Source organism: Panicum virgatum, chromosome 9N (genome assembly GCF_016808335.1).
Source record: "Panicum virgatum strain AP13 chromosome 9N, P.virgatum_v5, whole genome shotgun sequence".
Taxonomy (NCBI): Eukaryota; Viridiplantae; Streptophyta; class Magnoliopsida; order Poales; family Poaceae; genus Panicum; species Panicum virgatum.
This window is the reverse complement of record NC_053153.1, coordinates 18837815-18863533: the sequence shown is the minus strand read 5'-3', so window position 1 is coordinate 18863533 and position 25719 is coordinate 18837815. Positions and strand designations below refer to the sequence as shown.

The following is a 25719-nucleotide window of genomic DNA, read 5'->3' as shown; positions in this document are numbered from 1 at the left end:
CCTTATGACTCACATTTTTGGATGGGTCTTATGATGATTAAAGATGAGGTTTTGGCTAGCGGCTCCTTTCATATCAAAGATGGGAGCAACACTCGTTTCTGGGACGATATTTGGGTAGGCACTTTGCAATTCAGAGTTAGATATCTATCCCTGTTTAATATTGTACGTGATCCTCACGTTACTGTGGCAAAAGTTATGGCTACACAACCCTTGAATATTTCTTTCAGAAGGGCACTGGTGGATAATAAACTTGTCAAATGGCAGGATCTGGTAGCCCAGATCGATCATGTAAATCTGGTGGATGGATCAGATACCTTTAGATGGACCTTAACCAAATCTGGATTATACACGGTTCGATCTTGGTATTTGCATCTTATCGATAGACAACCACCTTTTAGACATAAGTTCATCTGGAAATTAAAGATCCCTCTAAAAATCAAGATTTTCCTCTGGTATCTACAAAGGGGCATAATCTTAACTAAAGATAACCTCGCTAGGAAAAATTGGACAGGAAGTCAAAAATATTGTGGATGTAATAGTAATGAGACTATCAATCATCTCTTCTTGGACTGCCATTATGCGAGGATGGTTTGGAGGGTTATCTTTTTTGCTACCGGTTTAACACCGCCTAGATCGATCAGCCAGATGTTTAGTTCCTGGCTCTCTAATCAGCATATTAATATTAGACAATTGATTTGGGTAGGGGTTGCTGCGGTTTGCTGGGCTATCTGGCGTAGTAGTCGGAACGACATTGTTTTCAACAAGACCAATTTTAATTCGATTATGTAGGTTATTTTCAAGGGGACGTATTGGTTACGTTTCTAGGCGCAGTTGCAGCGTAACGAGCAGGCCAAGAACACACTCTCCTCGCTGATTACAAAGATTGAGATGGTCGCTCTAGAACATGCGCAAGGAGGGTGGAAGCACAATTACCGTTTGCTTTAGTTTCATTTTCTCTTGTTTGAGACTGGTTTTGCTCTTTGGTTCTTGTATTAAAACTTTGTAATAATTGGCTGTGTGCGTCCCTGAACATAGAGGCCGGATGATGTTCATCCTTTATCTAAAAAATACCTCACTAACAGTCGGCTCCGTTTTTTGGTATATTGCCAGATCTTTTGTTGTACCCCATGATGAAACAAAGGAAAAGTTTCCATGCTTAAAGGAAAACCATTAAATTTGTATTAAACAACGGTGCGCATATAAAGTGCCAGTCTTGGATTCTTGCTGTTTAGCGAAGTTTAATCTAGGCTTATTTGGTTGTAGTTGAATTAGCCGTGCACTCATTTGCTTCACTCATGGCTCCATTGCTCTCACATGGGCTGCAGGAGATGCAGTTGATAGTCAAATAAAGACACATAGGAGCATACTTTCTTCTGAATAACAGCTTTGACTGAAGCACATCTTAAGCACTGCTCGTACGTGTCACCAAGATGACATCACACTTCAATTTTGAATTGCAAAGCTTCACAGCGGAGTCACGAATCTTCTTTTAGGTCCTTGTCCTCCATGGTTTCTGCACTACATATTTCACTTGAACTAAACATTTTCAGATGCATGAACAACACAAAGATGCATGACTGATATATTGGTAACCTTTTTATTACAAATTCACTACCAAGATTTTTGTACATCATTCTCCTACTGAGTCCTAGTATGGTTGGCAGGGAGAAGGAGGCACTATCAGACACCATTGAACCCTAATCATTCTCCTCGGCGCACCGTATCTGTTTCGGCGCTCTCCGATCTGATCCCCTCCATCTCCGGCCATCGCCCACATACAACAAGAACACAAGCATTGTACCAAAAACCCCAGGCATCAGATGCTCCAATCTATGCAGTCCATATATAGCCCTTTTGGAGAGCAAAGAGGTGGAGTGCAAACAAATATGAAAACGCCACCGTAGCCCCTCACGGACTCGCCTGCAAAAACCACTTGCAAACCACACAAACCGAAAACGCCAGCTCGCCGGCCTCCATTTTTAGCAACTTTTCCCTTAAATCTCCTCTTGCACACCCCCACGGCCACGCCCCATCATTCTCTTCCCGCAGGCAGCCGTGCCTCTGCCTCTCCTCCCTCCTCGACCCTCCTCCGGCGCCGCCGCGGCCTCGCCCATGGAGAGGAGTCCCGGCGCGGCGCTGACATCGTCACCCGAGGAGGAGGAGGAGAAGGCGGCGGACGGCCATGGCGAGGAGGCCGTGGAGCAGGAGGACGAGGAGGCTGCGCCGGTGGTGCTGAAGAAGGGGCCCTGGACCACGGCGGAGGACGCCATGCTCGTGGATCACGTCCGGCGCCACGGCGAGGGGAACTGGAACGCCGTGCAGAGGCTCACCGGCCTGCTGCGCTGCGGCAAGAGCTGCCGCCTCCGCTGGACCAACCACCTCCGCCCCAACCTCAAGAAGGGCTCCTTCTCCCCCGACGAGGAGATCCTCATCGCCCAGCTCCACGCGCAGCTCGGCAACAAGTGGGCGCGCATGGCCGCGCATGTAAGCACACACTACCCACTTCGTCTTCGATTAGTTTATTGCGAGTTCTTGATGTGACCGGTGTCGCGTGCGTCTCTGTCTCTGGTTGGTGCGCGCCCGCAGCTGCCGGGGAGGACGGACAACGAGATCAAGAACTACTGGAACACGAGGACCAAGCGCCGCCAGCGCGCCGGCCTGCCCGTGTACCCGCCGGAGGTGCAGCTCCAGCTCGCGCTCGCCAAGCGCTGCCGCTACGACGACTTCTCGCCGCTGGCGTCCCCGCAGCTGCCGGGCGCGGCCAATGTCCAGGCGCTCGACGCCGCCTCGACCGGGTACACCAGCTCCCGGCCGGCGCCGCTCGACCTGGCTCGCCAGCTCGCCGCGACGAGCCAGACGGCGGTGCAGTTCCTCCCCCCGCCGCCCTTCTCGGCACCGTCGTCTCCGTGGGCGAAGCCGTTCGCGCGGAACGCGCAGTACTTCCAGTTCGCGCACTCGTCGCCCGTGTCCCCGTCCACGCCGACCAGGCCGCTGCACCCGGCCACGCCGGACCTCTCCCTCGGCTACGGCGTGCGCAGCACCGACCAGAGCAGGCTCGCGCCGCTCTCGCCGTCCCCTGGCCCCAGAGTGGAGCTCCCTTCAAACCAATTCGGCCAGGCGATGCCGCCGACCTCGGCCGCCGCCGCCGGCGGCGGCGGCGCAGCGCTGCCGGATCATCAGCACCAGAACGCGGCGAGCCTGGAGAAGATGCTGCAGGAGCTGCACGACGCCATCAAGGTCGACCCGCCATCGCTGGCCCCGGCGAACGGAGACGCCGAGCGCCATGGCGGCGGCGCTGTCCTGGAGCGGCATGGTGGCAGAGGTGAGTAGTGCATGCCGTGTGTGAAGCATTCCTCACACCTTCCCTTTTTTGGATGCACTCGGAGTTCGATTTGTTGCTTTGCTGGAGAAGAGAACAAATGCTCATGATTATGATGTGAATCGCCAGATTAGCGTGAGTCTTTTCGTTCGTGCGTCCAAAATCACCGTTTGTTTTCTCTTGCGAGGTGCCACCAACTTCTTGAAAAAGCCAGAAGGGACAAAGTTTTAACATAGTGTCGCCATCTGGTTAATCTGATTTCACTTACTTGCCCGTGATAGGAATAAATGTGTGTGTGCCTTGGTGAAATTAACTCTGATGAATTAAACTACTTCAGGATCTGGGCAAAATCTGATGAATCTTCATTGTTTTTTTTTCTTTTTGGTAGTTTTAAGGTTTGAGAAGCTTCTGCGGGTACAGTCTACAGAGGGCTTTCCCTTCTTTTTGTCCTTGCAAGACAGTGACTGCCTTTGATCTTGTTCCATCATTACTTTACCTTATCTCGCCAAGTGCTTTAACACCTTTATTTCCTTTCTTCTTTCCTCACTTCATCTACCACTTTATCTATCATTTACCTAATCAAGATTTAATATGCTTCTTTTTCGTGCTTCTATGATTGCTTCTTAACTTCCATATCACCACGTCACATTGGTGTCATATTCTGCACAAGTTTTTTTTTAACAAAATCAGCACGATCATATCCAGGAATATTTTCTGGACATTAACTAATAACTAGAGAGGTTCTCATGATCAGTGAAGAATAGAATCAAATCAGGACTAATTTATCTATCCTCTGCATGAATATGCACACTCTGGTGCAAATATGAACTTTCATGGAGCAAATTGAGCTGCAAAACCCATGCCACTTTGTTCTGCATTTCGCATCATGAATTTATCCAAGAAAGCTCATCATGAATTTTCAAATTTCTTGCAGAGAACAAATTGGATGGCCAGCATAGGGATGACGACATGGGTACGCTGTTCGACATGATGATCCCGAGGCTCAACGCGGCGGAGACCGTGCCGGTGCCGCTGCCTCCGGCGGCAGCTGCGCCCAACCACTCCGGCTCGACCTCGCAGCACAGCAGCGACGACCAGGACCCGTCCACCGTCGACCTCGGCGTAGACCTGCCGCCGGTCGCCGGCGGCGCCAGCCCGTCGGACCAGGACTGGGGCCTCGACGGCGTCTGCCACTGGAGCAACATGTCCAGGATCTGCTGATCGCCCGCAGCAACTGCAGGAGCAGGATCGACCTGACGCAGCCGTGTCAGACCATCGGTCGTAGAGGCTGCCCTTAAAACATCCGATGATTCTAAGAACTCGTTGATGAGAGAGTCCCTTTTTTTTCTGAATCTTTCTTGATGCTGCCAGATGCCAAGGCATTATGGACAAATCTGTTTGCTGTGTTCCGATCCGTTCTTGACGACTATGTTGGTTGGCTACCGACTCAATCTCAGCTGCGCAATCTATCAGAATTTGCGTCAGCGTCTAGTAATGTTTCTTTCCAATTTATTTGTAATGATCATCAATGGCAGATTTTTATTTACAGATAGGTTTCCTTGAAGTTTTACTGGATCTAATTTTTGGAGGTGCTAAAGCATCTATCATTGCTCTCTCCAGAGAGTATGGTCCCTTCAGGTGTAGGCAGTGTCTCCTTCAGGTGACTTACCCAAAAATGGAGCCTGACAAGGGAATATATCTCTGAGCTAGGTAGTGATCCATGTCTTTTGGAGACGGGGAGATCCGGTTGGCACCTGAAACTCTCAGAAATTGGGACTGGTTGCTTCTCCGGCTAGAGCAATCTGATCCCAATGCAAGAAAGCCAAATTTCCCAAGCTAGTATCAGATTCCCAAGATATAAAAATGCATTATCAGTCTGAAATTCCTGCATCCTAAACTAGGCCTGAAGTTTTACAATTGTGAGTAGAGTAGCTGGCAGGCTTGCAGGTGCTGCCTCTCGTAGGGCGTAGGCAATGCAGGAATTGAAACCACGTACGTAGGATCAGGTACAAGAGTCAAGAGATCGAATAGGGCCATCCCAGTAGGACCTAGACCTACCTTCCTTATGATAGGATCATAGGAGAATGGGATCACTAATCATGACGATCCTTATCGACTTCGGACATTGCACATCCGTGTGGAGAAGGCCTTTTCCAAGACAGTTTGTGCTTATTTTTCCTGTTGTCTGCTATGCTTACTTTATGTGCTAACATTTTTTTAGATTAAGGTTTTGTTTAATTCATTTTGCATTTTGCATTTTTATATTTTTGGGAGGGAATTTTCAATATTTGAAGTATTAAATATAGACTAATCACAAAACTAATTACAGATATCGTCTGTAAACTACGAGACGAATCTAAAGAGCCTAATTAATCCATCATTAGAGTATGTTACTGTAGCGCTACTGTAGTAATTTAGTGTCTAATCACATCCTAATTAGGCTCATTAGATTGGTCTCGTGATTTACAATCCATTTGTGTAATGCGATTTATTTTTCGACTACATTTAGTACACCATGCAAGCGATTTACAAAATTTTTGCATTTTACATTTTGGGATCTAAACAAGGCCTAAGGAAAAGTTCTGGCCTTGAACATTCTGGATAAATGTCTATAGCCTAACTTTGTGTGCCAACATAGCTGAAATACTAGTAGTACTTTTATACTAGTGTATTGCAAAATCAAAGAAATTATGTTCTCAACAAGGTCTATAATACTGGTGTAATTTGAAAGGAAAAAGTTCGGTTTACACCCTCGAACTATCGCAAAAGTCTGATTTTCAACCTTCAACTACGAAACCAGACAACATAGGTCATCCAACTGTCAAAACCGGGCAAATTTGGCCCCTGGGGTGGTTTTGAAGGTGGTTTTCAATTTTGTGAGAATTATAAATATTCAATTTTACACTAAAAAATTTATTAGTAATTCATTTTAAGTCAAAAAATTATGAGATGGGTATCAAAAGTTTTCTAAAAATGTAACATATCTATTGTCACATGACTTGTGAGCTATTCAAATCTAATTTTTTTATATTCATAATGTTTGGCTACTTGCAGTTATGCATATTATTTTTAATAACTAAGATTCAAATGGAGCAATAATAGATATGTTATATTTTTAGAAAAAAAAATGGTACTAGTTTCATATTTTTCTGATTTAAAGTGAATTAGTTTTGATTTTTCAAATCTAATTAGATTTATTTAATTTTTTTAAATGCAAAACCACCTTCAAAACCACCCAAGGGCCAAATTTGTTCGGTTTTGACAGTTGGATGGCTTATGTTGTCCGGTTTCGTAGTTGAAGGTTGCAAATCAGACTTTTGCGATAGTTCGAGGGTGAAAATTAGACTTTTCCCAATTTGAAATACACTGATTTCTAGTAAGATACATTAAAATTTGAAAACAGTTAGCAAGACTCTGGTTGAATTACTACAAGACCAAACAAAATCATCGCAATCCCGGCCGGACAATGGTCATAACTCATAAATCCGTCGTGAAAATAGCACGAACCATGCCAAAGGTGTTTGGTTGTCTCCAGTCTCCCATGAAGCACAGGCCGATCGAAGAACATGGAGCGGTTGGATTGCATGAACAGGTTCCTGTCCATGCTACGTACGTGTTGCCCACTCTTTGCTCCTTGCTTTGTGCCATAAGTTGCTCCCCCTGGAGCGGCTCCTCTTGTTGTGACTCCTTGCTCCTCTGCGTCCGGGCATAATCTTTGGGTAAAAGAAGCTTCTAACAGTTGTTCCCTGAGAGAGAGTCAGAGAGCCGGAGCAAGAGATGGGCCACGTCCTGAGCTTAAACTTGGGTTGTGCTGTAGCTGTACTGTACATCCTTTTGTATGCATGTCTTTCAGCAGCAATTTTTTTGAAGAAAAAAAAAGTGTGCTTTTAGAGCAGTATGGTATTGGTATGTATAGAGATATGTGTGTTTCAGAATAATAGCACCGGTTGATTTTAAAATTTGTTGATTTCAAAGAATCCTAACAAATCTTCCATGTCAAAATTTTAAAGGTGCCAATTTTCAATTTTTGCGCTCCCTATCGCCGGCACTTTGGAACAACCCACGTCTGTTTTGCGTTACTGATTTCACAAGGAGCCAACATGTAATTGTTTCCCTTCCGTCCGCTCCAACCTGTGGGACGTTAGAAGTCATTCAAAAAAAAATTGAAAGCAGGCGACGCAATCATTCTAGCTAGCTTGTCCGTTCTTGACTGAGTGACTGGTCCAAGCAAACGTAAATTGAATAAACTGATCCGGCACGTTACAACTAGTAAAGTTTGGTTTTTTTGTGAAAGGAAAAGGAATAATGTAAAAAGATGTTCCGTTCTTGACCCAAAAAAAACGCGTGCTTTACCAACAACGGTGAATTTTGTGATGTTTGTGAAAGGAGACAACTGGTCCGTCTGGGAATTTGGGGACCGAATCGTGTGATGCTCCAAGGAAACGCAAGGGGATCGGCGCGTGAACGAACGATCAGAGGCGCGGCGCTCGTCAGGCTCACTGCTGGAGAAAAGGGGGCAGAGCTTTGCTGGTACTGGGCAGTAAACGAAAACGGCCGGCTCGTCGCTTCGTGCCACCCTGCTGCCGGCCCCCACAGGTACGTTACAACTCGAACGGGTGCATGGCCGGCACACGGCACGGCAGAATCCAAGGCAGGTCGCGCACGGACACGGCGACGGTCGACGAGAGGCTGGCTGCGCTGGTGCCGGCGTTGACGCGCGTAACCCACACGAACTGAAACGACCTCTCGCGTGCTTGCGTGCGTCGACGGTAGCCGTTCTCCTGTTTGTGTGCCAGCGCCCCGCCGCCGCGCGGGCGACACGTTCGGCACCCGGCGCGGCCGCGCGCGCCCTCCCACGGCCGACGTGACGACGTGCCGCGCCGCCGCCGCCAACGAGACGTGCGCCGCCGGGCCGGCACGCGCGGTGACATGTGCTGGCGGTCGGCAGGGGCCAAACTGGATGATGGCATCATCATCCCGATCGAATCGAGCGGGCGATTGGGTGGGTGGCCACGCCCTTGGCATTGGCAGCGCCACCGCCATGGACGGGTTCGATAGGCCGCAGCCGCTAGCTAGTATTCTGCTACTAGCCCACGTAGGAGTACTTCTGCCTTGTTTAGATGCATAAAAATGAGTCTGTAAAGTACTGCAGTATTTTGTTTGTATTTGGTAATTATTATTCCGCTATGGGTTAACTCGGCTCAAAAAATTCGTCTCGCAAATTATAGACAAACTGTTTAATTAGTTATTTTGTTTAGCTATATTTAATATTTTATACATGCGTTCAAAGATTCGATATAATGCGGATTTGTGGAATCTTATAAAATTTTGGAATTTGGAAGAGAACTAAACAAAGACTTCGTATAGTAACAGCTAGGCACTCACCTAGCAGTATATAGTCATCAGTAGAAGCCCTGGAGCCTGTCAGCCTGGGCTCCTACTCCTAGTCTGTCTAGGGGTTGTAAACGTGTACTCCCTCCGTTCGGAAATGATCTACATATTTTGACTAGAGAAAGTCATTCGAAGTAAAGTTTGACTTTTATTAATCACTCAGAATATAATGTCAATTACGAATAACTCAATGTCATCTCAAAACCTCTTTGAATACATATGTATTGACATAAATTTTATAAACTAATTATACATATAATTTAACTAATTATTAGTCAAAGTTTATAAAGTTTGACTTTTCCTAGTCAAAATACGTAGATCATTTCCGAACGGAGGGAGTATCTTTTATTTTTTCCCTTTTTACGATTTTATTTTTTCCTTTGTTCGAGTCGTCCGCCTATCTTTGCACTACACTACACTGGAATTAATGTCCTGTTCGTGGTAGTGCTAGCTAGCTCTAGCATGGAGGAAGCGAAATTCCACCGGTAGGAAGAGCAGCAGCGAGTCATGGGCCAGTCCCGGTTGGCAGGCTCTGCGTCGATTGCTGAATGTTCTTGTGGCCATCGGCAGGGGGGGCTACCTCCCCAACATTAATGGATACCCCTTAAGCCTTCCATTTATTTTTAGGAAGAAATTATGAAGAAAAAGAAGAGAAGTAGAAAAAAAAGAGAAGGAAGAAGATGAGAAGGGAGATTAGCCCACTCTAGATGTGTTTGTTAGATTCGACACTGTCCATCGGAGGTGCTCTGCTTGCTCGAGTCATTGTGGCCAAGCCCTAGAAAAAGATCGAGCGAGCATTGGCCATAACGCGCTGCTTGTATGTGCAACCTGCACCTCGTGGATTTTTCTCTTGTTTTAAATAAAAAAAAAGGCAATATCGAGAATACGGCCGGGGAAACTGCTTGTTGGGTTCGAACTAATCAATCCCAAGCACAAAGTGAAATAGAGAGCTAGCACAACAAAGTGGGAACGTAAAAATATATGTTATACTCGCCATAAAAAAATAACATTACGGTAGAGTGAAAAAGGAGGGGTATTATTTATACTCTCCAACCTTGGTTACATGATTCCCAGAATGTAATTTGACCGGTTTTGAAAGTTCAGGAAGTGATATAGACCGTTTTATAGGTTGGGGAATTATGTAGTATACTCTCTATAGTTGAGGGAGTGATATAGATTTTTTCCCCAAATATTTCTATCCAGAGAGTCTTTTTACAGCTTGGAGTGTACAGTTCGGTCCGGCCCATCTGACCCATGGGCTCGGATGTCAGAGGAGCATGTAGGGTACAAAAACAGCATGGCTGCGCTCGTTCAACTTCTGTACCAAGTTGCGCCAGACAAGACTTTATAGCTCGTTCTTAAAAAAAAATTAAAAACATTCTAAAAAACAGACCAAGAGGTGGACTACGAACAATTGTAGGAAGAGGACAGCCATAAAAATCCTCAATGTAATTTTATTCTTTAGAGATCGTTTATATCAAGTTGCCATTTTGTACTGGCTACTATATTTCTTAGAAAATATCAGATATGAAAAAAAAGTCTTTGCAAAAAAAATACAGCACAGCCAGTAGTGCCAATGCGAGGATACCTACCCCTTGTTTAGTTGCAAAATTCAAAATTCCAAAAAAAAAATCCGGCACCTGCATGGAGACTTAAATCTAGACGAAATAAAAAAATGCATTGCACAGTTTGCCTGTAAATCGCGAGACAAATCTAATGAACCTAATTAGACCGTAATTAGATGGTAAATTGCTACAGTAATGCTACAGTAAACAACCTCAATGACAGATTAATTAGGCTCATTATATTCGTCTCGCGATTTACAGACGAGTTCTATAATTTATTTTGTGATTAGTCTATGTTTAGTACTTCAAATATAGAAAGATGCCTTTTCAAAAACTTTACACGAGGCAACTAAACAAGACCCTAGTATATATATATATATATATTGGTGAGCAGTGACCACCGCATATGGTTGGTTAATTAGTATATATGTCCATATTTATGTGTTTGTCATTGTCAGCGTAATGGGAACGGAGTCCCCATAACTTCAGTTTCATGCGCGATTAAGGAGGTAGGGACCCACCAGCTGCGTCAGCCGGCAACATCAGCCGAGCGCGATTGTGGCCCCTCGCCCTGAGCAACCGCCCACGGAGGTGGGCACCCACATGGAGCGGACCGGGCCTGACCCGGCACATGAAGCCGTGGAAGGACGTTTCCTTCCCCTCGAAAACACCTGCTTGGTAAAAAGATCTTCAACTAGTTAGTTATGGCGCCCAGCCGTCTGGCTCAGTGCAGAGCCCGAGGGGGCGAGTGGCTTTCCCGTAAGAACATCATGATTACGGAGGTGTCGTGCGCTCAGAAGATAAGACGATAGGCGACGAATAACTTATTCCTGAGCTACCTGTTCCGTCGGCTTGAAAATATACGGTGGCTGAGATCCACCGTCGTTTACCGTGCCTCTCCGGAGCCTGCCACCGTCCATCTCCTCACGCTATGCTTCGTCGCTACTACTCCCTTTGTTCCAAATTATAAGTCATTTTAAGAAATTTGGAGAGTTAAAGTTTTTCGAGTTTAACCAAATTTATATAACAAGATATTAATATTTATGATACCAATTAAGTATTAATAGATTCTTTGTTAGCTATATTTTCATTGTACACCTATTTAATGTCATAATTTTTTGAGTTTTTCTTTATAATTTTAATCAAACTTTGATATAGTTTGACTTTCCAAAATTCTTAAAATAATTTATAATTTGGAACGGAGGGAGCAGTAGCTAGCCTCACGCCGCCGTCCGCACCCGTCCACGCGCCGCTCGTCCGAACAGCTGCTTCCCCACTCTCCTGTCGAAGCAGCAGTCCCAGGCTCCCGCAGCGGAGCCGTGGCGCCTGGACTGAGGACAGCGCGATGGTCTCCTTCCATGACGAGCATGAGGACTGAAGAGGAAAGATGCCACTGTGGAGAACAACAACGCGGACGCATTGGCAGCGCGGCACGGGCGGAGCCGGCGGCGGAGGCCACGGCTAAGAGGCACGACAAGCAAAAGGCAGAAATTCTGGAATGCGCCTCCCCACTGGCTTAACGAAACCAAAGCGAATGTTGAGTTCCGAGTCCGATTCCGAAGGCCCAAGTTGTTACGCTCTCGAATCGCCGATTCCGAAGGCCCAACTTGAGTTCCGAGTCCGATTTGAGAGTGGGCCCCTATTTAGTTGGAATGTTGGATCCCCTTCCTCCAAGGTTCCAACCGCGCTGCCTCCCGCCTCCAGCCTCCTCGCCAACCGCCGCCGCTCAGGGCTCCGGCTCAGCCGCTCGCGTCTCCCTCTCTCTCTGCGATCGCGGCATCTCCGGCCCCGATCCCGTCCCCGGCAGCCGCGCCGAAGAAGGATGGCCGGCCACGGGACACCGCTCCTGCGCGCGAGCGCCTTCGCCGCAGCGATCGACGGCTCCATCACCATCGTGGCGAACCAGGGCCGCGACGTGGGACTGGCCCAGCGGGGGATCGAAGACGACGCGGCGCGCGGGTGGTCGTCCGCGGTCCAGGAGGGCGGCTTTGCCCTACGCCGCCGAGGACGAGGAGGCCCTGCCGCCGCGTCCTGCTCCCGCCGCCGCCGGGGAAGAACGTGGCTGCCACAACGTTAGGGGATCGGCGCGTGAACGAACGATCAGAGGCGCGGCGCTCGTCAGGCTCACTGCTGGAGGAAGGGGGCAGAGCTTTGCTGGTACTGGGCAAAACGAAAACGGCCGGGTCGTCGCTTCGTGCCACCCTGCCGGCCCCCACAGGTACGTTACAGCTCGAACGGGTGCGTGGCCGGCACACGGCACGGCAGAATCCAAGGCAGGTCGCGCACGGACACGGCGACGGTCGACGAGAGGCTGGCTGCGCTGGTGCCGGCGGTGACGCGCGTAACCCACACGAACTGAAACGACCTCTCGCGTGCTTGCATGCGTGGACCAGGGTTAACCAAACCGGTCCGGGCCGGTTCCGGTTTCGGCCGGTACCCAACCGGCCAAAATTTAAAATTTAAATTTAAATTCAAAAAATGAAAAATTTTCAAAAAATTCCTAAAAATATTTCAAGGTGCGATGAATTTAATGGTGTCAAAATTTCTCAAAAATTCGTTCATTTAGTATAGTTTGCGGGGATTTAAAGTTAAATAAAAAAAAAAGAAAAAAATAGGCCGGCCCATTAAGACCCACCGGTCAAACCGGCCGGTAAACCGGTAAAACCGGTCGGTAAACCGGTAAAACCGGCTGGTAAACCGGTTGCACAGGAGCTTTTAAATTTGAATTTGAATTCAAACTGGTCAAACCGACCGATAAACCGGTCAAACCGGCCGGTAAACCGGTTGGAACCGGTTGTCCGGGAGCTTTTGAATTTACTTGAATTTGGATTTGAATTCAACCGGTTTCCACCGGTAACCGGTCAAACCAGTCCGGTAAACCGCTACCGGAGGACGGCGATATCACCGGACCGGTCGGGAAAAAAAAACCCTAGCGTCGACGGTAGCCGTTCTCCTGCTTGTGCGCCAGCGGCCCGCAGCCGCGCGGGCGACACGTTCGGCACCCGGCGCGGCCGCGCGCGCCCTCCCAGGGCCGACGGGACGACCTGCCGCGCGTCAGCGCCGCCGCCGCAAACGAGACGTGCGCCGCCGGGGCGGCACGCGCGGTGACTTGTGCCGGCGGTCGCCAGGGGCCAATCTGGATGATGGCATCATCATCCCGATCGAATCGAGCGGGCGATTGGGTGGGTCAGTGGGTGGCCACGCCCTTGGCATTGGCAGCGGCACCGCCATGGACGGGTCCGATAGGCCGCAGCCGCTAGCTTAGGTATTCTGCTATGCGCTCACCTAGAGCTGGGCTCCTAGCCTGTAGGGGTTGTAATTTGTAAACGTGTTTATCTTTTATTTTTTTTCCTTTTTACAATTTTTCTTTTGCCTTTGTTCGAGTCGTGGCCTATCTTTGTACTACACTACACTGGAATTAATGTCCTGTTCGTGGTAGTGCTAGCTAGCTCTAGCCCTTGTTTAGATGCGTAAAAAGAATTAGCCCTTTCGGTTGTATTTATAGACAAACTGTGTAATTAGTTATTTTATTTAGTTACATTTAATATTTTATATATGTGTTCAAAAATTCGATGTGACGAGAAATCTTGTAAAGTTTTGAAATTTTGAAGGGAAGGCTAGCACGGAGGAAGCGAAATTCCACCGGTACGAAGAGCAGCAGGAGATTGTGTGCCGCAGCAGCAGCGAATCATGGGCCAGTCCCGGTTGTCAGGCTCTGCGTCGATTCCTGAATGTTCTTGTGGCCATCGGAGGTGCTCTGCTTGCTCGAGTCATTGTGGACAAGCCCAAGAAAAAGATCAGGTCCGGTCCTCAGCCGTCTACGAGCGGGCATTTGGCCGTGCCGTGCTGCTTGTTTGGGCAACCTGCACCTCGTGAATTTTCCTCTTGTTAAAAAAGGGAGCTTTTCAAAAGAAAAATTAAAAAAAGGCAATATCGAGAATACGGCCGGGAAACTTCTTGTTGGGTTCAGAACTAGACTTATCATGAGTCACCCGACCTGATAAACTTGACCCGACCCGTCCGAAGAAAACCCAACCCGATTCAATCCGACCAAGTGACGGGTCGGATACGGGCCGAAATATTTTACTCGAAACTCAAAAAAATCCGATCCAACCCGAAAATTACACACAAAATTATGGGCCAACCCGACCCAACTCAAATCCGACCCGACCTGACCATGTCATGGGATAGGAATGGGCCAACATTTTTGACCCGAAACTGAAAGTGACCCGATCCGAACCCGACCCGACCCGATAGATGATCAGATCAAGTTCGAACTAATCAATCCCAAGAACAAAGTGAAATAGAGAGCTAGCACAACAAAGTGGGAACGTATAAATATATGTTATACTCGCCAAAAAAACATTACGGTAGAGTGAAAAAGGAGGGATATTATTTATACTCCCCAAACTTGGCTACATAATTTCCAGAATGCCCCCGCGCCACCGAATACTCTAACTCCTATACACCGTGGAGAGGGAGCTCCCTCAGCGCTCCTTTACTCCTGGGACGCCACGTGCCGTGACTGGAGTGGACGCCCGATGCGGGCCGTGTTTTCCCTGGCACCGCCGTGTTTTCCCACGGCGCGACCCACCGTGCTCCACCGCCTCTCACTGCGCCTCGGGCCCGCCGTGCTCCACCGCCTCTCCCTCGTGGGCCCACAGGTCAAGACCCGTGCCCCACCTCCAGGGGACGCCGCGGCTTCTTGCTGCACTTTCCTCCTCTTCATTTGGCGGCGGCAGTCTAGGGTTTCGGAAGGGGCGATGCCAGCGTGAGCCTAGCCCTGCTTCGGTCGAGGATCCCGCCGGCAGCGAGCGCACACCCGGCGCGACGCCCCGCCGGCCCGGCCGGCGCCTCCGTCCTCGAGGTGCGCTCCGGCGGCCCAGGCAACCGCAGCATTTCCTCTGAGCTCTCCACGGCTGCGGTAAGCTCCGTTCCCTCTGGTTAATTAGTATATATATGTCCATATTTACCTATATGTCATCTTAACTGTTGAATGTTTTGTTATTTTCTTAGTATAGGATACGACTTGGCCCATTTACATGTAACTAGTACATTGTTCGTCGTTGCTACGAGTAACCCAGATCTACATGAGAGCACCAATTTTTTTTTGCTATTTCACCATGTGTAAAAGCCATGTCGTGACCGTGCGAGGTATTGATTGTCCAAGTTTCGACGGGGATTCGGATTGGTAATGTTCGGGTTCTGATTAGGATTCCGATTGATTTGTCCAGGTTCCAATTAAAATTCGGGACACTGGAATTATTGCTTGCTTTAGAAATAGTAGAGATAGAGATAGAGGCGCATATCGACTGCTTTTGGGTCACTTGTTTGGATCTGATTTACTGAAACAGTTTGAATGTGACGACATAAACCAAAGCACGCAGCAAAGGGTTGTAACTGAACTCTACAGATTTGCAGTTTAAGCACGACACGAACTCCAAGCTACTATAAACGAATTGAAGCAAGTTGTATATGTGGGTTCTGGTGGCTGGTCAAGAGTCAAGACATGATGTTTCTTTTAATTTTGTTTTACTTAATTGAGATGATGAAGAGAGTGAGTGCTGAATAATTGAGATTATATATCACGCTTGACTTTAATATTCACACAGGCGTACCGAGTGCATTGACCTCAAGAGAACTTTTATGTGGAAAAGAAGATTACCATCCACATGCATTTGGTCAGAGATAACATGGTTGGTTGATTCGCTTACCAGTGGCCCGGCGTTGACTTGAAGTAAGAATGGAAATGGGTACCATTGCTGTTTTTGGTTAGCTGATTAATTACGATAGCATGCCACTCTAGTTCATTTCTCCTCTCAAATTATTTACGCGTAATGTCATTCTAGTTCATTTTATCAACTTTTTTAGGTCGACTCAATGATCCAAAAATTATCTAACTTGCATCCCTACTTGAAATACACCTGCTTCTTCTTTGCATATGTATGTACAAAGTGTCAATTATGTGCAAACCACTAAAAAAGCTTGTATTCCTCAATTGCCAAGGAAAAATGTGTTATGCTTCCTCCGCACCGGCGACTACTACTTCAAGCAGGTATCTTCCATAGATATATAGATTTTATTATGTATTTAGACATAGCATATATCGAGATGCATAGCAAAATCTATATATCTGGAAAAGTTAACGACCAGCAATTTGAGATGGAGTCAGGGGCGGATCTGCATCGGGGGCTAGGGGGGATCAAACCCGCTACCTTCCCAAGATCTATGGATACCCCCTAAGCCCCCTCCATTTTTGGGACCAAAGAATGAAGAAGAAACGCGGAGGAAGACGAAGAGAAGGGGAGAAAGAAAAAGAGAATGGAGAGTGAGCCCCCTCTTGACTTGCTGCTGGATTCGCCCCTGGGAGTGAGTGACTCACAACAACAATTGATACTCCCTCCTTCCTTTATGCTAGCCTAGAGCAGCTTCTCCCGGCCGCTTGGTCACTTGCATCGGCAAACCGCCTTTCATCCGCAGCGTGAAGGATAAGTCTAGCCTAGGGCGCTCCTCACCGCCAAGGAACTGGAAGCTGAACCTCTGGAACACGCAGGACACGATAGACTTCATCTGGATGTAGGCCATCTCCTTGCCGAGGCACATCCTTGGCCCCACATGAAACACGGGGTACTTCGACGGGCTCTCTGGCTGGAACGTGTCGTCTTCCCGGAGCCACCTCTCCGGCCTGAACTCCTCACAATCCTTGCCCCATAAGCTCTCCAGCCGTGCCATGGCGTACATGGAGTGGTTCACCAGCCACCCTTTCCCGACGAACGTGCCATCCGGCAGGTGGTCATCCCGCTTGCTGGAGTGCATGCCCATGGCCACCGGTGGGTACAGCCGCATCGACTCGGTGATGGCGGCGTGGATGTAGTGCATTTCCCGGAGCTCGTCCAAGCCGAACGTCGTCGTCGTCGTCGTGCCCGTGCCGCCGCCATGGCTTGAGGACGATCTTGGTGATCCGCGCAGCAGTGTGCGGACCTCACGCACGATCTTGTCCTCGACGTCAGGCCGGCCGGAGACCAGCCAGAAGAACCATGTCAGCGCGGAGGACGTCGTGTCGCGCCCAGCAAGGAGGAAGTTGGTGACCACGTCCCGGAGGCTCTCTTTGCTGAGATCCCCGCGAGCGGCAACTAAGTGCGCTAGGAAGTCGTCCCTGCTCTCTCCTCTCTCCCTGCACCTTCGGACGATCATGTCGGCGTAGCCGTGGACGATGTCGAGCGCCTGGCGGACCTGCCTCTCGGACCCTATGTCGAGCATCCGCTTCAGACGCCACAGCAAGCTCTCCGGCGGCCGGAAACGGGCCACCATGGCGTTCTGGACGTCGTCAAAGGCGCGCATGAACTCCGAGGCCTGCGGCGGCGTGGCCGTGCCCTCCTCGGCGAGGCACGCCGGGTCCTCGCCGAAGGCCACGTGGCAGATGTTGTCGAAGGCGAAGGACTCGAAGACGCGCTGCATGTCCAGAGTGCGCCCATGGCGCGCGGCCTGCTCCAGCAGCGGTAGAAGCCGGTCGACGACCTCGGACCGGACGGTGTCGGCGATGAACTTCCTCAGCGAGCGCTTGCTGAACTCGTAGCTGGCGGCCTTGCGCTGCCACAGCCACTGGTCGCCGTCGGAGTTGAAGAGGCCGTGGCCGAGCAGGTCCCTGATCATGGATAGCATGTAGTCGCCCTTGGGGTAGTTGGCGAAGCTTGTCTTGGCTACGTGCTCGAGATTCTCCTGGTTGGCGGTGATGACGACGCCGGGCAGGCCGGCGGCTTTGAAGGACGCGGTATGCGTCGGGCTTCGCTTCACGACGCCGACCGACCATTCGGCTAAGCGGTGCTGGTTCCTGACCAGGTGTGGGAGCCTCCCGAGGAGTGGGTAGGCCTTGAGGTCATCATCTCCGCGAGGCTGCTTCTTGCAGGGATCATGGCGGCGCTGGTACAGCAGGTAGATGAGGGGTAGGAGGAGCAGAGGCAGGAGGATCAGGAAGGCAAGGTCGTAAAGCCATGAGGTCAGGGAGAGGGGCATTTCGATCGATTTGGGTCTGTGTTTGTGAGTGCGCTAGCTGCAGAATGATTTTAATGAGTTTCATTTATGGGTGATCAACGATGATATGTGTGATAGACGATCAAGTCAATGGTTTGCAAGTTGCACAAGTAAATTATATTAGCAGTACAGTAGGAGTAGTAGCTTAAGCCAGAGCATGCGTAAGGTGGTGCAAGACAAGTTGACATTTTATTTCCAATGATTGATGTGTTGTGTATTTCTTTTTTGGGCGGCTCTTCGAATGGTTTTTCTTTTATACAATCAACTTAGCAAAACTATTGTGTTTTGGTCCGTGCACGATGGCATGACATGTGAGTCTCAACTAACTCTTAACAATATATTTCCTTTTTGAAATGTTTTTTTAGATTACACAGTACAACTTAGACACTTAAAACGCACGCACACTCACCGATTGAGCCGGCAAATCCTCTCGCTGTTGATGGGAACGTCACCTACCATTGAATGCACAATTCCATTAAATCCTAGAATATTCGCGCTCATAGAAAGTCGAACCCAGGAGCTGAGGTGCTACTGAGACTCCTATAATCACTAGGCTACAGCTCCTTTCGTCGTTTATATAATGAAAGCGTATAATGGTTACGATTGCTTTCGGGTCACCATTTTGGATCGATGTGATTCGCTATATATATGTGTTGACCATAGAAATCGAAGCACGTCGAGGTAAAATAGAAGATTTGTTGAATCCCATCCACATGCGGTTGGTCAGTGATAACATGCTTCGAGACCAAGCCAAGCACTATATGTTCAGTGTGGTATATAAAATGGACCATATTTTCTTTTAGCACACTACAATTTGCCATCACCCTCCTTGGGTGACCCATGAAGAATTCAGTCATCAGTATGCTGGTAAGTTTCAGAAATCCGGGTTTACTGGGCCCCTCAACTAGACAACTACTACTGCCGCAGTCAGTGTTTCTAGATAATAATAAGCTCGATATGATGTCATGTATCGGTCAATAATGCAGGAACTGGAGACTTACTGCACCGTGGAATAGGGCCAGGATCACATTGCCGGCAAAGTTCTTGTTGGCGATAAAGATATTTGGGCTGCAAGACTGGAAGTCTGGAACAACGGAGGTCGGCAGGTCGCCATCATCAAGACTTTATAGCTCGTTAAAACAAAACATTCCTGAAAACCCGACCAAGAGGTGGACTGCGAACAATACTTGTAGGAATAGGACAACCGTAAAAAATATCAATGTAATTTTATTTTTTAGAGATTGTTTATATCAAGTTGTTATTTTATACTGGCCATTATATTTCTTGGTAAACATCGAATATGAAATAAGTGCCTTTGTAAAAGAATTGCAGCACACCCAGCAGGGGCTTTCCTATCTATCTATCGCAAGATAAAAACTTATAGTATCGCACAGCCCAGCTACGCCCCAGAAAGCTAGCCAAGGCTAGGCCCATCAGACTGGAGGACACCTGCGCGCCCACATGGAGAGTCTGCAGGTGGTTTCGTTTCCAGTGACTCAAAAAAAAGTAGTTTCCTTTCCAATTTTATTCCCTCCTTTCCCCCTTATAACCATTGAGGTTGATTTGTTATCTTTATTTTGCACTCAGAACTTTAAAACCCTTTCAACATTTTCAGAAATCTACTACAACATTTTATAAATATTAATTCAACATTTTAATTAAAAGTGTTGAAATGGATTATTAAGAATGTTGAAATGGTATATTGGAATTATTGAATTTTAAAAATTAAATAAAATATTCATATTGGATCTTATTTGATTGCATTAATTGTAATAAACATCATGGAGCAATCGGTTTCTCAAACGCATCAAATATTTGTGAGGAACATATTTTAAAGTGGAAGTCAGTATGAAACTCCCCACCCACCCATATCCATAGTCCAATAGGTAAGCGCCACCTGTAATTCAGTCAAAGTACCTCATGCAAAAAAGCATCGGCACGCACCTGCACTTCTGTCCATCTATGATTAGCATCAATCTCAAAGCGGAAGATGGATAGACTTACCACCTTCCGGAAGATATATAGAAATCCTGGACCCAGCAGTGCCAATGCGGCCTATACGTGAAACGACTCCTGAGGGCTAAGGCCCAAGCCCACCAGCCAACAATCTCCGTGGCGCAAACGCCCCCTCCTCCTGCAGCTTATCTCCTATTACAAACCGGGCGGGGGCGGGGGAGGCCCGCGGTAGACGCGGCTTTTTTATTTTAATATTTTTTAAAAAAGTTGTTTATATAAATATATTTTCGGTTTCACATTTTACAGTTTCATACCCCTACCACCCGGCAGGGGGCGGCAGGGATCTACATGTAAATAAATATAATTTTTTTTGCGCGGAGGCCCCTGGCGGGATGGAGGGGCAGCAGGCAGCCCGCCCGCCCGGCAGGGGGCGGCAGGCTCCCCCCCAAATATAAAAGCTGAGCCCCTTCCCTCGCACCCTCATTTCCTGCCCACGAGATCCAGAGAGGGGAGAGGGAGAGAGGAGGGGTGAGGGAGGTAATTCCACCGGCAAAGCCCTGTCGGATTTTGGATCCGAACCGCAGGTAACCAATATTTCTCAACTTTCTCATTGAAATTTTTTGTATGTTTAATTCTATGATTAGTATTTTTTATTATTGCAAGCACTTAGGGTTCGGATTAGTGGTTATAATTGAAGCCATACCATATTTCTAGATATTGGATTAATTAAAATAAAGTCTTTGGATGGCCAGATATGTCGAGCAAGGTGGCGTTTCAAGTTCATTACGGTGACTTCTATAGAATTACTCATGATTCCTATGGAGTAAATCTATCAGCAATGAAAAGAAGACAGTGCAGTCTATATAAACCCTTAGAGAGGAGTTTTGAGTCCATACGGAAATGTCTTCACAGGAAGTTCAATGTGAATCCAAAGACTCATTTGCTTACGGTTCATACCTTGACTTCCTGGGAAACTAATGGGGATTTCTGGGAGTTGACGCCTATAAGTAGTACGGAAGAATGGCAACATTACATGCACGCAGCTCTTGAAAGTGGGTGGCCTCTCGCAATGGTAATTCAGATTCACCAGAAGACCGGTGATTTAGGTGAAGGGTCAACACACACAACATCTGACTGGAATGAATAGATGGAAGAGGATAAAGAAGAAGAGAACGTGCAAGCTCCAGAACCAGAACCAGAACCAAAAGGTTTAGCAGATGAAGGCGAGCGGATACCTGGAATTGTGGAGGACATGGAGAAAGAAGACCAGGATGCGCGAATAATGGAGCAATGTGGGGACTCATCGGACGATGAGGACGATGAGCGCTTCCCAGTGCTAGGTGAATGGCGTGAAGAGGGTTTTAGAAATCCAGTGGTACAAGATATTAGAAGTTCGGAGTTTGAATACAGAGTGAATAAGGTTGTACAAGGGGCAAAATATCGTACCATTGAGGATGTGAAGGATGCTGTGAAGCTCTGGGCTGTATCTCTGAGGAAGGAATTCAGAGTACTGAATCTAGCAGCAAAGAATACGAGGTGAGGTGTGCAGATAGAGACTGTACATGGCGAGTGCATGCCTACAAGGGAAAGTTCAAGACACACTGGAAATATTCAATTGTTACACCACATACTTGTAGATTGACAGGTGTTGTGGGACATCATCGTAATATCACATCAACTTTTGTGGCTAAGAAGATGTATGGGATGATTCTTGACAAAATGGATTACGACCCTGCATTGATAATTAGGGACATTGAACAGAATTTCGAGTATGTGATCAGCTATGCAAAGGCTTGGCGGGCTAAACAAAAAGTATTTGAGATGAGGTTTTGTACTTATGAAGCATCATATGACAACCTAGCTCGTATGCTTGAAGCAATTGTGCATAGAAATCCTGGAAGTGCTTTTGATACATACAGTGTACCGAGCTTGTCAGGGGGGCCAAGCATTCTGCTGCGAGTTTTCTTCTGCATTGGAGCATGTGTGAGAGCATTCATTTACTGTCTTCCTATTCTGTGTATTGACGACACTTTCCTGACACGGAAATATAAGGGAACAATATTGACGGCAATCGGAATTGATTGCAACAAGCAGATAGTTCACATCGACTTTGCCTTTGTTGAGAATGAGAATACAGAAAGCTGGTACTGGTTTCTTGAACGTCTGAATAATCACGTTGTTGTTGGAAGGCCTAATGTTTGCCTTATCAGTGATAGACATGCAGGTCTCCTTGCAGCTATAAGGCAGCTACAAGAAGGTAGTCCATTTTCACCTCCTATATGGCCAGATGTTGTCAGTAGGTAGTGTGTGAGGCATATGGCTGCTAATTTTTATGAGCGGTTCAAGAACAAGGATCTAATGAATTTGTTCAAGCGATTGTGCGCTCAGAATCAGCAGAGGAAGTTCGATGCTTTGTGAGGTATAATTGATGATATGAGCACCGAATTGCTTAAGAGCCAGGCCTCATCATCCAGCAGGAGATGTTCTACAGATTCAGTAGTTGGACATACTAAGCCATTTTCACAATGGATTGATAATGCGGCTAAAGAGAAGTGGTCACTTCTGTATGACATAGATGGGAGGCGTTACAGAATCGAGACGACCAACCATGCTGAGTGTTACAATATGGTAATGCGTCGTGTTCGTGGATTTCCTCTTGTTATCATTGTTGAGTTCATCATGTATGGATGTATAAGGTATTTTAGGGAGCGGTACACATCAGCCGCTTCCTTACTTCATGATCCAGGAGTGCGTTTTTGCAGAAGGGTCAATGAGTACATGGAGAAAAAATTTGAAAAGCCTCGATTTCACTCAGTCATATCGATGGGCACAAAGGAGCAAAGATTTGAGGTATCATGCAGGGACAGGACCGGACAGGGTGTCCGCAGACAAAAGGTAATTCAAGAAGTCTTGATAACCATTGACGGGAGGGTGTTCTGTCGATGCCAGAAGCCAAAGGTGCATCACTTACCATGCTCCCATGTCATCGCGGTTTGTTCTGTATCTAGGTTAGATGTTGCGTCATATGTTTCTCAATATTTCACAAAAGAAGCCGCAGCACAGACTTGGTGTCATGAGATATACGGCATCGGTATTCTAGGTCCATTCACTCAAAAAAAATCCCCATCCAATGCTCATCCCTGATCTATCTACGAAGAGGGGCATAGGCCAACGGCAGACACGTCGTATCCGGAACGGAATGGACGAGTCCGAGGCTGGAATGGAGAAAAAATGTTGCAACTTGTGTGGAGCGGACGGTCACACTTACAAAAAGTGCCCACAGCTTTCAGTACCCACTGCTGCTGCCGAGGCTGGACCTTCCGGGAATCCAACGGATGGGTCGGCTCCACTTACAAGAATTCGCCGCATGTAGTTGTGCACGACACACCTTCCAATATATTTGTTTGTACGAAACTAAGTATATTGTGTATGTAGTATGCCTAAATATCTTGTTTAATTAGTTGGCAGTGCGTATTTCTATAGAATTTAGTTGTAATGAATGAAACCTTCAATGTAATATCTTATGTGATATCTTTTTTAACATTCAATTTAAATTTCGTTCATTGTATCAAATTGGTCAGCCCCAAATGCTTGGACACATGATTTGTGGCCACCTTTAGCACAAGTACTAATTAAACAAATCAAACAATTCTGAACGCCAGCTCTACTTGACCAAGTCATGGAGCCACACGAGGTTCAAGGTTCACAAAAAATATAATCATTGCAATCAAACATAGCAAACATATAAGTATTGCAATTAAAGGTAGAGGAGGTCTGCCGCCCCGTCACAATTTACTTCACAATCTATACCGATCAACACCATAACACCATATGATACACATCATGTCATTTCTTGGAGGTCATAGTTCGGGGGGCATGAAGTCATCTAGGTCGTCATCCCAGTTAACAGAACTTGGTGCTGGAGGTGGTGCAGTTTGACTTGATGAATCTCTTGATTTTTTCTTTCTCTCTTTTAGGGTTCTACTTTCATGTACAGGTGGAGGAACATCATGTCTTGGAGGCTATGGTTTGGGAGCATGAAGTCATCTAGGTCGTCATCCCAGTTAACAGAACTTGGTGCTGGAGGTGGTGCAGTTTGACTTGCCCGGCAGGAGGGCGGCAGGCTCCCGCCGGAGGCCTCTGTGCAAAAAAAATTATGTTTATTTACATGTAGGTCCCTACCGCCCCCTGCCGGGCGGTAGATGTATAAAACTGTAAAATGTGAAACTGAAAATATATTTATATAAAAAATGTTTTTAAAAATATAAAAATAAAAAAGCCGCCGCGGTAGACTACTGACTGCTTGTGCTGCGCTGCCAGTAACCTCACCACGTGGCTTGCATGTGGGTGTGTTGGCGCTTCCGTATCTCGCTATCGCTTTCGAACCCAGCTCTCCTGGTCGTTCATAAGTTCTCATTCTGCATTCAGGTCCTTTGGTTTTCCTTCAAAAGTAAGTTTTGTTACCGTGCGTTTAGTTCTCAAATTTTTTTTTGCTATAGTAACTTCGAACGTTTGACCACTAATTAGGAATATTAAATATAAATAACTGACAAAACTTATTCCATAACCTTCGGACAAAATCGCGAGATGAATATAATGAACATAATTATGCAATGATTAGACAATGTCAGTAAACAACCACTAATGATGTATTAATAGGCTCAATAGATTCATTTCGTGATTTTCTATCCATCCGTGTAATTAGTTTTATAATTAATCTACATTTAATACTACTAATTAGTATTGTAAAAAAAGGTCAAAAATTTTTACCCGCCCAAAATTTTTTGGTTGCTTCCTGTCTTTCGTCCTTTCATCTCTGAGGTTTGATGCCTGCTTTGCTCTTGTTTTCATTGCAGTGCTGTTTACGTGCCGCTGGTTCTGCTTGCAATCCCTGGTGCTCACCCCCTTTGTTTATTGGTTCTTTTTTTGTCTTCTCCTTTGTACGCCTCTATTTGCCTTTTCGTTTTGCGGTGTGCTACTTGTTGGTCCTTGTTAGATCCAAGCAAATATAATGTAAATTTTAAATTTTTATAATATAAATTCTGTATGATTGGATTCGTAATCAAATATATTTTATAATAATTATAAGTTTATAATCATATGTGATATAATATATGATAAATAAATGATCAAAGTGTTGTTTAGAAAATTGTACCATGTTCCACCATAACTTATAAACGTGGAAGGAGGAAGTAGGATTTTTATTAGGCCTAAAGTTTTCTCTATTATTTTATTTCCTAGATTGGAATTGGATCTGGTTTACTTGCACCGGGATATTTTTCTGCAGTTGCGGTTTTTCACATTTGTTGTTCCCGCGTGCTTCTGCTTTTGCTTAGACCACCTAAAGCTGATGAGGGTATATGCGTTTTATTTTTTACCGTTTCCTAATTTGTTTGCTCCATGGTCAGACGCTTCATAGGGTCGATGGATTTCTGTTAGCTGTTCGTCTGGACATTT

The 25719-nt window shown here is 46.8% G+C and overlaps 2 protein-coding genes across 2 annotated transcripts; one reads left to right on the top strand and one right to left on the bottom strand.

Moving 5' to 3' along the window:
* The first annotated feature begins 1877 nt into the window (after window positions 1–1877).
* On the top strand, window positions 1878–4865 carry LOC120688554 (myb-related protein P-like). The gene is made up of 3 exons (XM_039970912.1): window positions 1878–2484; window positions 2587–3322; window positions 4254–4865. The coding sequence occupies exons 1-3, from the start codon at window positions 2113–2115 to the stop codon at window positions 4538–4540; spliced, it is 1395 nt and encodes a 464-aa protein (XP_039826846.1). The 5' UTR covers window positions 1878–2112; the 3' UTR covers window positions 4541–4865.
* Window positions 4866–16604: 11739 nt separating this feature from the next.
* On the bottom strand, window positions 16605–18313 carry LOC120688553 (cytochrome P450 94C1-like). Its single transcript, XM_039970911.1, has one exon. It carries the CDS (start codon window positions 18286–18288, stop codon window positions 16690–16692), a length of 1599 nt encoding a protein of 532 aa, XP_039826845.1. The 5' UTR covers window positions 18289–18313; the 3' UTR covers window positions 16605–16689.
* Between the last annotated feature and the right edge of the window lie 7406 nt (window positions 18314–25719).